This window comes from Leuresthes tenuis, unplaced genomic scaffold, assembly GCF_036924035.1.
Source record: "Leuresthes tenuis unplaced genomic scaffold, fLeuTen1.0.hap1 SCAF_19, whole genome shotgun sequence".
NCBI classification, from domain to species: Eukaryota; Metazoa; Chordata; class Actinopteri; order Atheriniformes; family Atherinopsidae; genus Leuresthes; species Leuresthes tenuis.
This window is the reverse complement of record NW_027325373.1, coordinates 14,914,726-14,926,814: the sequence shown is the minus strand read 5'-3', so window position 1 is coordinate 14,926,814 and position 12,089 is coordinate 14,914,726. Positions and strand designations below refer to the sequence as shown.

Here is a 12,089-nt window from a genome sequence, read left to right as displayed (position 1 = left end):
ATGGAGCAGACTGGGAGCAACTCATAAAGGCCACAGCGTCTGTCTTTCACCGCAGACTGATTACTGGACTGCATGTGTGCACGTACGAGCATGTGTAGACAGGCGCATATAATGAGGTGGCGTTGTATTATTGATGCTCGTCTTCTGCTGCCTACCTGCTGTTAGGTGGGCTGGCTGGGCTTGGTCTGACTGGTGGGCTTGTGTTTTCATCCAGTGTTTCTTATTAGAGAAGAATTGAAGATGTGAATGTGTCACATTCAGTTAGAGCAGTTGGCTGGTTATCTGATATATGTCTTTTAATAAAAGTGTCAGACATTTTCTGTTTTTAGCTGCTCAAATGACAGTATTTAGGTGTTGGACTGTTAATTTTTCCAAAACAAGATCTTTACAAGAGATCCACGAAATTGCTAATTTGCTGATATCTGATTTGTTGATATTTCCCATCTCATGTGAACCGATTTCCAATGCTGATCCAGGGTGTATGATAACCAAGCTTCTCCTGTGGTGGAAATGACGTATTTACTATCTGTACATTTGTTGCAATGGGCCAAAAGGGTTGGAAAACACTTTTATTTACATCTGAAATGTGCATTTTTTTTAATAGAAACATGCTTTTATTGTCCAACACCAGTGATATCGATATTATTGGTTACTTTTAACCAATAATGTTACTTTTAAATTTACATTTCGATTTTATCGGCAAAACGTTTAGCCAGTACAAGACGAGTGATTGAAAGATTATATAATAATCTCAATCTCCTTTACACCCATTTCTATAAGAGGAAATTGATTAGCAAAGATTCAGGAAATAGCCTCAGCCCAACCTGAAAAGAAACGTAGCAAATCAGAAAGCTTTTTTTCTAATTCTAACGTTTTAACGTTCGTTCCAAAAACACCCAGCACATTATGTATATCAAAGTCTTGACTCTTTTTTGGCTTCGCTGTGGTCGAGCCAGATCAACTTCTGTAACATCGTGACAATGTCTGCCTTAGCAGAGGATGTTTGAAAAGTAACTGATAACCAAGATACAGATTACTGACGCACATATAACAGAGTATAAGTATGCGATCTCTACAATTTAGCCTTTTTTATCTTCACTGTGTCGTCCTCTGTCTGCCAGGGAGTGCTTTGTCAGGGAGGCAAACACTGTAACAGCTAATCAGCAGAGCAGCTCTTCTCCTCCTGATTTTGGTGTCGCTTGAAAATTTCGATGATTCATCCTGCACATGGAGGCTTTCTTGAATTTTTCTGCACCGCCCCGTTGTCTTTGAATTCAAATGAAAATATGAGAGTCGATGCAGTCTGCTGGGTGTTGTCTGCTCAGACCAGTAAAACTGCCCAATCAGAGCAGCTTTGTAAAAGTGGCTCAGACTCCCTCCGTTCTGCTTCTACAGGAGAGGCATACAGCAGCGAATATTGCTCTGTGAATCACTTCATGGGAACCTCAGCCAATATGTTGATTACACAGGGTTACCTTTAAGCAGTGGATTTGACCTTTTCCTCGATTCCCCCCCCCCGTTTTCTCTTATTCATGTCGGTTTGTTATCAGGAAGAAACAACCACGTGTCGTGCTGGTGAAATGTTAGAAATGGAACAAATCAACATACGTTATGAAACTAATTAGAGATGCAGCCACAGATGAATTGGGCCTTTCGACGCGGTTTTAATCTGTTGTGCTGATGACTCAACTGGGAGCGTTTGATGTCAGTCCAAACTGGAGAGCTGCCTCAGGTGTGAGTCATGTATCACAGTCTATGGGAGAAATAAATTTGAATTTTTGCTTCGGGAAGCAGGAGGACTCAAAAAAAAGCTCTCCCTGCTGCACAACTCGCACTGCCACACTGCCACACTGCACAGTGTTTAGTCATCTGCAGTCAAAACTGCAGCTTTCTATTTGCTTGGACTTCATTTAAATGTTTACCCGTGCACAAGTAAATGCATTCCATGGATTGTAATTTGAATTACCTAAACAAAAACCCACTTACCCGTTTATAATCACTGGAGAAAACACAAACAAAACAAAAAAAGAAGAAAAACAGCCAATTATTCCCTCATGTAATGCAGGTGTAAATAATACAGCCGATGGTGGTTGAATTCCTTTTGAGTGACCCAGTTTCAGGGTTCTGCTGCCGTGCGTTTTCTCCTGATATGACAAGTACAAGTGTGTTAACAAATGTCAGCACATTTCAACTAAAAAAAAAAAAAAGCTTTCTCCATTTTCACAATATTCCCTTTCGCTCTCCTTGTGTTAACAGAAGTTTCCAGAGCTCAAGTTTAAGTATGTGGAGGAGGACCAGCCGGAAGACTTCTTCATCCCCTACGTCTGGTCCCTGGTCTTCAACTCTGGAGTCGGCCTCTACTGGAGCCCGCACGGCATCGAGCTGTTCAGCATGGACTCCGGCTGAAAAACCGCACCTTTGTCCACGTTCAGTGCAGAAAGAAGAAGAAAAAAAAAAGAAAAATGACTGATGGCACGTGTGGGTTTTGGGTAGTGTACATGTGCGTGCGCTACCCTTAATAGTATGTGAACGCTGCTTTGAAAGTGCCTCAACCTCGTACAGGATGGTGTTTCTTTTTATGCAGCAAACCTCTCTTCCCCTTATATCATCATAATTCCTCTGCTTCTACACAACGAAGCTTCACCTGTGCTGATTAACAGCACATACAGTAGCTCCCACTCATGTATACTCATGTTGTGTAGTAAATACCTGTTTAACAGCATATACTAATTTACGGTGAGGAGCTCAGGACACAGGCGGTGGATAATCCCGCCCTTTTTTGGTGTTTTTTTTTTTTTTTTTGCCCTCGCTTGCAATGAAAAGGACATTTAAACATCTGCACCCATGTATTACACTGCTTTGGTACGCATTCACCTACAGCTGCACACGTCTTCAAAAATATATGATCTGTCTTGTGTCCTACTGAGTTTTAATTATGGTTCTCATAAATGAGTTTTTATTTTTATTTTGACCACACATTTGTCTTTGACTGCACGGGAGGTTTTTTTTATAAAGGTTTGTGTTTGTGAGACTGAGTTCCAAACAGGTCAGAGTAGTCCGTTATATGCAGAGTTACAGTTAAATTAATGTGTCGTTTCAGTCCCAGGATAATAATAACAGTATGCATCATTCTGATTCATGTGATCTCATCGTCGCTTCAAGCTCATTCATTTGTCTTTACCCCCTCATCTTTATCATTTGCATCTCTGTGGCAAATACTTAAACTAAATCTCCTGTCCTGTCGTTCATAATTAAAGCGGTCTCTTTAATTTGTTACTCTTATTTGCATGTTTAACTGGAGACTTAAGTTATTTATTTTCATGTATATTGTTTTTTATATATATTCAACACCCCTAAATGTAAATAGTGGTAGTACTAAAAATGACTGCTGCTAAAAAAAAAAAAAAGAAGAAAAACAGTGGAAGTATGATTATTTCCTGGTGGGAAACGGGCTTTTTATTATTTCATATAACATGACAACGGCTGTCATTTTGTGGCAAAGTTTGCTTTGAAAATGGGAGTTTAAATAAAAACGTGAAATCAAAGAAACCTCAGTCTCTTGTTCATTAAGCAGCCGAACAGCGTACTATTCGGGGAAAGAGCTCCTTTTCATCTTTTTACCATTAAACAGATTTGCAGTAAAACAGAGTGTCTGTGCAACCATGTTTGATATTATGGTGCTGAATTTAAGCTTTTCTGCTCCTCCTACATGTTTTAGAACTAAAGAAAACCCACTCCTTACCAATATACCCAAGGTAACCTATGTAACAGAAAGCTTTGTGTATCTATCTATCAATCAATCAGACTTTATTTGTGCTGCACATTTCATGCAAAACAGAATATAGCACAATACAAATGCAAGAACCAGGGAAAACCATAACTGTGAGTATTAAAAACAATGCATCCCATCCTTCACCATCCCAGCTCTTATGCACTAAAGGATTGCATTCTGAGCTACTCCTCAGTATAAGGGATGAAGAACTAAGGAAGCGTTCTCATATTTATATCTCTGAAAGGTGTATAAAATCCTAGCGGGAAACTGATGGACCACAATCACAGTAAAAATAAACAAATACGCTAGTTTGTTAACCAGTTACGTTAGACTGAATAAATAAAAACAAAATGAATTTAGATTAAACTTAAAAGTACAATGAAATGAATTACATTTACCTAAAAATCAAAGACATTTGTGTATTTATAAAAAATCTTTATGTGAACTACAAAAAGAATACATCGACTCTGGTTATGACTTCCAGACAAGAGTAAGCTGAGAGGATCAATACCATTCTAATGTCCAGAGCTAGTGTGTTTCGATGCACCAGACTTAGAACACCAGGAGCAGAAGATACATGCCCATGCACGAGAAGCTTCGGCACAGCTGACCCAAACAGAAGGATGCACAAGGCCAAACTGTATGTGTCAGCTGTCTGTTCTGGTCCAATCAAACCAGCGACATTTGCTTCCAGGTCCCGTGTTTAATGTGGCAGCGTAGTCCATAACACATTCTGATGCCGCTGCTCCTCAATAGAGTCAGCAAAGTAAGTACATTTTTGGAAGTAAAAAGTCCTGCTGCGAGCTTAGCACTATCTTGGCTAGGTTCTTTCAAACAAAAGGGAGATCGGTGCATATTTTTGAATTTAATAAGAAGATAATTGCACTCAATCTCAGCGTTCCAAGCCAAAATGTTACACACTAAGTTCAAATCTTCACCGTTGGAGAAGTTTTCCTAAAACTTTGGTTCAGTGCCTGAAACAGCCAAAAACGGTGGCAACACTCTGCATTAATCAAGATATCCATGTTCTTGTGTCCAGGGCCTGACCTCATTTTCACTGAACCCCACCAAGATTTTCAGCAGACAGGGCGACTGAGACTCAGCGTATGACGTGGCCCACTGTTCACTCCTGGACATGAATTGATCACCAACAACTGAATGGAAAGGTCCAGCAGCATAAATCTGTGGAGCAATTATTCACGGCAAAGTAGCTGAAAACACAGCTGCAATAAGTGGACGTTTAAACAGTAAAATCAACAATGCAAAATCAGTCGCTTGACATTTAGTGTATCCGATAGATTCTCTCAGACAGAGAATCATTCTCTTTTGTTTTTTGCCACAAACTCTGCCATGCTGCGATTAAGATAGAGGTGCAGCAGACCTTAGATCTTAATATTAAGCTACTGCCAGGACACAGATAACTGCAGCTCTCATCTTTTCCACAAAAAAAAGGGGGTTTATGTAGCAATTTGCACACCAAACGTTGAACATTTCACTGCATTTTGACCGAAGCCAAATTGATTTGGATTTGTAACCTGAGTAGCTGACGTTAAGCAAAAAGTAATACACTTTCAAGAGTAATCTGTGACACCATCAGTAGGGGTGTCGTATTCCTAAAACTGGAACGCATAATTGGTCTTGTGTTTGATGTTAAATCAAAACAACAATATCTCTGCTCAAAGGTGGGCGATTCTTCTGTTTTTCTGCTTCTGACAGGCCTGACAGGCTGTTCCCTGCTACTCTCAGTCTTTACACTATGCTAAGTTAACAATCTGCCAACTGTAGTCTTTAACCCACACAGGGGACAGAGGTAGATCATCCTAACTATCCTTCATATCTGTGAAAGAGCTTTTTCAAGCATTTCTCAAAACTATTCTGTTAAAGTGAAGCCACGTCTCCTTGCGACAGATTGCACAAGTTCTAAGCAGTTTGAGAGCGAAGTTGACCTCACACATCATTTGATTTGACATGAAAGGGGACAACAAAATTTAATTTATTCTAACAACAGATTTACCATGCTACCAAATAGTTTGCCCAATTTCTGTTGATTTAATTCATTTGCGTCATCTGGAAGATTGTAGCATTTGCAGGCCATGACATATCTGTTACTTCACTCCAGTCCCCACATCACAGTAGGTGCATTTAGCCATGAATTATTTCTTTTGGGCTTCACTGGTTCCTCTGCTAACAACAGAGCACTACTACCTCTACACGGCCAACAAGACAAAAGAAACATCTGCCTCAAAGCCCAACTGTCTCTGTGTTTGTATTCTTTGTCACACAACATTAACACACATAAGAACTGAATGTGTCTCACATGTCTTAATGTTGTCATGGCTGCAGAGGCAGCACAAACAGAGGCGGAAAACCACTTCAGAGGGGAAAAGTTTACAACACAATGGCACCCACTGTGCCGCTGGAGCTCCCACTTCCCGAGGGAATTTCATGCCTTTCGGCTCTATTGTAATGATTTTCATGCCTGAAATTCTCTTATTCTCAAGGACAATATAATGGACGCAATTTTATGTAAAGAATGGCTCATTTTCAGCATGGGGTCGATGGCAGGTTACAGTGACATTGCTTGCTCGAGGAGACTGAGGCGCCGTCTCTCCGCTCTGACTCTCACCTGCTCCCAGCTCTATTATCGTAGGGCCAGATGGTCGAACGAAGGTTTTCACAAAGTGACACGGCTCTCCTTGTTCCTTTATGGTACAGGGGTCACCTTACCATCATCTCCCATTTCAGGTGGCAGCAGGAAGATGGATGGAACAGGGAATTCTGGGATGGGTAGTTTATTTTCTCCATGTTTGTACCTTCCTAAGGTCTAGGTGAGATAGTGTTGACTACCAGTGCCTCTCCACTCCAGAGCCGGGGGTCATAACCAGATCAATGTTTACAAAGCAACGTGAAAAGTCGGGCACATGACAGATTACAACAGTAACAGTTGGAGGTCGTTAGGCTCAACAGTTTTATATGAGGCCAGAGCTGACAGTTTGATTTGAATATGAAAGTATACACACACACAATCACCTATGCAAATCTTCATTGAAATGAAAACAGTGTCTGAGTGGGCTGAGCCATTAGTGGCAAAAATAAAAAATAAATTCTCAAAGAGATTTAAAGATGAGACAGACGGACGGACGTTATCATGGTGTCTGCAAGATACCAGTTAACGTATCCTCGGTAACAAGATATCACATAGAGTGAGCAACCTCTGGCCAACTCACCTCAGGAAACATTTGGCTGTAGAACTGCTTTTCTCATGTTTTGACTTCATGCCAAAAATATAGTTTTTGAGGTGTCAAATTTAATCAGTCACCGACAGCATTTACATGGAACTATAGAACATACTACAAATTGGAGGACACTGCAAACACAGGCATCTGCCCAATCTGCCTTGTTTTGCAGTTTGTAGAAAATGGCGGCCTAGATTTGCCACAAAATTGTGTAAGTTTGTGCATTGCCCATGCTGTACCATTCCACCAAGTTTCTCGAGATTCAGCAGCATAGTTTTTGCACAATCCTACACAGACCCTACAAAACCTCTAGCTCCGCTTGCGTTTCCAACAGCCAAACACATTCTAACACTTTACCACTTTCCCTGAGTCCCATGTACACGATAAAGATAACAGAAGAATGGTTTTATGTTCCACAGTAATTGCATATTTAAAACCTGACCCATGTCTCCACCAGCTTGATATTGTCTTTAAATACTGTGGAAAATCTTCTGCCCTCGAGCACTGGTGTGGCTGCCAATAATATAGGCTTACTTGGGGTGGCTTATCAGATAGTCGGAGTCATGGAATTACCAGAGGTTATAAAATAATGCAAGGATTAGGTTTATGGGTTAGTAGACTGAAACAGGGAATATTGGACCTTTTGAACCTAGGATTCTTTGAACTGAGTATTCTGAGGAAATAGTACCTAGAGAGTGTGGAACACCTGAGGCATAAAAACTGGCGAACATAGCTCAAGGGGAACACTGGATCTTCTGACACAAAGATCCATATAACACAAAGACTTATATTTATATAGAAGTCCATTGCATGTTTTTGTGTTTGTGCAAAACTGAAATTTTATTCAATGGTTAACAAGACTGTAACATTTCTTCAAATATCAAAGTGGAAAATATTCTTTTTTAGTACATTTTAGTTTTTGTTGGGGTTTTCTCACCAAAAACACTTATCCATCAACCACCATTCAATCAACCATGACTATTCAGACCTCATTTGGCTGCAGTCTCAGCATCATGTGTCATTTTTCATATAAAAAGTGTTGGGAATACAAAGACACTCACGCTGGTGTTTGTACTTGACCGCAACACCCTCACATGTAGAATGATTACTTCTGTGCTATAGAGATCCAGAAAGTTCCTTCATACTACTGGCTTTTAAAAAGATTTGGATCACGGAGGGCTGTAGCTACTAAATGTTCTAGGCCAAATAAAAACTGTGAAACTTTTCATTCTTTCAAACAGCTTATGGACATGAATTCCACCTTGAAACGATGCTTTCACAATATCAGCTGAATGAGAGAAAATCTCTCCCACAGAAAAAGAAATGACCTCCTGGTAAAGAAATGTTTCTTTATCGAATAAAATGCTTCTGATGACATAAAACTCTTTTCGTTATATGAAGATTCTCGTGCAAGCTTTAACTACGGTCATGCCACCCTCAGGGCACTCTCTAATTGTACGTAAGAGTTTGCTACATATTCATTTTCAGAAAATGCATTCATGCATAAGGGGTATGTGAGAGTGTAAAGAATGTCAAAAAATCACACCGATCCACTTCAATGCATCAATCTGACATTGACCAGTCTGAAAAGGTTGGATTATTAAAAAGTAATTAATGTTGCCTTGAGGCATTTCTTCGTATTGACTAACCGATGTCTGCTGGATGTGAGCTGCATTCTGAGCTGCCGCAGCCAAAGAATAGGTTTTGAATTGAACCCATATACCAAACTGAGCAGGGCTTGTGCTTTATTGCCTGCATGAATTCAACTTCAAATTCATTTCATTGTTCAAAATCTTCTTGTGCGTTTTTGTGGCAGGCTGCAGGATCATCTTTCAGCCGTTTTCTCATTGACCAGAAGCTGATGTGTACGTCTCCTAATTCTCAGACTGAATTAGGATTAGGACAAGTCGGAAAAGGCCTACAATAACCTCCACAGACGAAACTGCCTCAACTTTAATACATCTCTCACCACATTTACTGGTTATGAGCAATTCTTTTAAAAAAGAAGAACCATTTGCCTGCATGAAATTAACCTTAAGAGACACAAAATGTCTCTCATCTGTGCTTTTGCTTGCGATGACAATTAAAAAATACCTGCTTTATAAAAATGCTCCAGGAGAAGGTCACACCATAACTGTCTTTATCAATGTGATGTGTGCTTCCACTTTACACTCTGTGAACATCATTGTGTATTGCTATGTATTTAATTTTCATGTCTTTCCACCAATCAAAAATAATCTGCTGTTGCTTTTATTGCTTTTATATTTTATATCGCAAACCCATTGATTTTAGAAATCTGAAATCTGATTTTTTTTCTTTCATTTGTTCAGACATTTTATACATTTATATCACATTTGATTAATGAACTATTATATATATTCATATATATATCTTGCATTGTGCTGTTTCTGTGGCTGTTGTTGAGAGGACTTTAGTGATCTGTGTCCTGGACTAAAACTTCTCTTTTGACTTGACATATGAGAAATCACTCTGTGAAGGCAAGAAATGAGCTTTTAAACGTCACGTTCAGCTGTCACAGGCGGTTCAGTATTGCAGTGTCAGATTCCATTTGACTCCTTTTTACTTGAGGGTGGAACTATTTAACATAGGAGATCATATCTAAAAGTGCAGACCTTCGAAATAAAAGTTTGTAGAGAATATGACTTTTCATCTCTAAACTATTGGTTGACTCTGAAGTCAAAATTGAGTAAAACGTATGAAGAAACAGGGGGTTCGAGATAAAACTACATTGCACAACAACATGCAGTATTTTCATGAAGCAGCTTTTTAGAAAAATAACGCATTTAAGAAAACTAAACTCTGAAAGGTCATGAGAGTGACTGACATTTCATAGAAAACATTTAACAAAACATAAGAACACGTGAAAAATGTTGACTGCTCTCAAATGTGTGATTTTTAGCTGCTGTTGTGCTTTTTTTTATACTGAAATGTTCTTGTGCATTGTGTGTAACTGTAGTTTTCCAAAATATATTGTGGTTTTGAGAAGTTATGTGTTTTATGATCTTTGTTGTTGCTCTGTTCTCTAAATTTGTTGTTTTGTTTTTTTCTCTTTTGACATTGTGTTTTATGAAATGAACAGAAAACTTTCATTCCTCAGTATTTCAGAGCAGCTGTAAGCAAGAATATTGGACAGATAGCTGTTTGGTTTCCAGGATGAAATGTTGGTCACGCAGGACATTTGAGAACATCACACCCAAGCTTTACCCTTATGCTCCCTCACAAAATTGAGAGCCGAGCTGGAGATGTTAACAAATAAAAGACGTTTATTTTTTTCTACACAATGATCTGAGAAACAGTCAATTTCTTGCCTTTCACCCAGGATTTTTCAATTTTTAAATTATGCACTGACATTTACTAGTGTGGGCGTTTTTGCTCTTTCCTGATAAAATATCAGATGTGCAAGTGGTTTAAAAAAAAAAAAAGTCTCCTCTATCTTTTTAATTAAAGTTGTCTTATTTTTATCATCGTTATCTTTGCAATAACCCGCTCCCTGTGTGCTGTCTTCACCCTATTTTGAGCACTGTGACTCCTGCAGAATAAGCCGCGTTAATTGCATATGCATGACCCCTTGTCTGGAAGCAGTCACTGTGTCGATAAATTTTAGTAAAGGCCAGGACTCCTATCTAGAATATTAATCATCTGTCTTCCTGTGCGATGCTGCTTTACCTCATCGCATGCCCTCTCTTGAATTAGCTCTGCGGGCCACTTGATAGAGTTTAAAGAGGTTCTTCAAGTAATAGTTTTTTGACACTTACTCTCTGACAGAGAGTTTGAGGAGCAGACCATTTGTACTGCGTGTGTGTGTTGACTATAAGGCTGCTTCTAGCTACTGGTTTAGCTTAGTCTAGCTTGGTGCATGTGTCGCATGGGATGCAGCGATTGTGAAATTCTGAGCAGATACAGATACCAATACTGAAAACAATAATTTCAGATTGCTTTTGGTCATTTATTTTCCATTTAATACCAGGGATACAATAAATATGCTTTATCAAAGTAAGTGAACACGTTTAAAACATTACAGTGTTGGATCGAGCACAAATGAATTCATACAAATGTATCAAAAAACATTTATTATAACCTTTCACTTGAAAAGATCATTTGAGTAAAATAAAGTTTTGAAAAATACTTTTTAGCCTGTTAAACCATCACCAATGTGATGACTTTTTTTCAGTGCTTACATGGCTAAAAGAAAACAACAACTTGTTTCCAACAAAATAAATTTAAAAATGTCTTGACAGTTTCAAGACAAAGGACAAAACTGCTATCTGTGATTGTGACTCTATTTGCCAATAGGTAGAATGCAGTCATTAAGCTGAATATTGGTTGGTACCAATGTTAGGCTAATATATCTGTCCATCCCTAACTTCTGGCTATGCTAACCAGCCACTGGTTGTAGCCTTATCAAAGTCTAGTTAGGCTGGTTTATATTTTGTGCTGGTTTTCAGTCAGTGCAGAAATAATCATCACTGCAGCACTCACATGTGTAGAACTTCCCCTGATGAAATCCCCTCATGAACCAAACTTTGAAAGATTGTTCATCTAATGGGGGAAATTGTGGTTCCAATGAGTCTCAATGACACATAATATAAGTTATGTAATGACTACAGGAATGACCATGTTTTCTGATCACTAAAATGATTAAAAAGAGTCTTTAATTAACTAATAGCTTAAGCTAATTATTTACCATGACACCTTTTAAAGGTATTTTTGCAACATTTTTTCCACTGTCAATTCTGATTCTATTGAAAATGGTTACATCTGGGAAAAGGATGTTTTGTTTTTTTCACAAATGAAATCCAGACATTTTCATAAAGTCCCTAATCTGCTTGTCATGTCATTACAGTAGAATACACCCATGAATGTCCACAACAGACTGCATGCTTGTCCAGTGGCACTGCGTGCAATATCAGGCTGTTTGTGTCTGATGGGAGGTTTGCTTTGAAATAAGCAAAAACATGCACGGTGGCTGAAACATTGGGATACTACTTAATAAAAAACAGTTGTGCACCTTTATGCGGGCTAGACTGCAGACAGACTCTTGAGGCAGACTGAGATGGAAA

General features: G+C 38.9%; 1 protein-coding gene across 1 annotated transcript in view; it reads left to right on the top strand.

Moving 5' to 3' along the window:
- dym (dymeclin) overlaps positions 1 to 3,549 on the top strand; it is a 48,706-nt gene extending 45,157 nt beyond the window's left edge. Inside the window, exon 17 of the mRNA XM_072371727.1 lies at positions 2,257 to 3,549. Within this exon, the coding sequence (XP_072227828.1) occupies positions 2,257 to 2,406 (150 nt within the window). The 3' untranslated portion in view covers positions 2,407 to 3,549. The remainder of the gene's footprint in view (positions 1 to 2,256) is intronic.
- Positions 3,550 to 12,089: the final 8,540 nt, after the last annotated feature.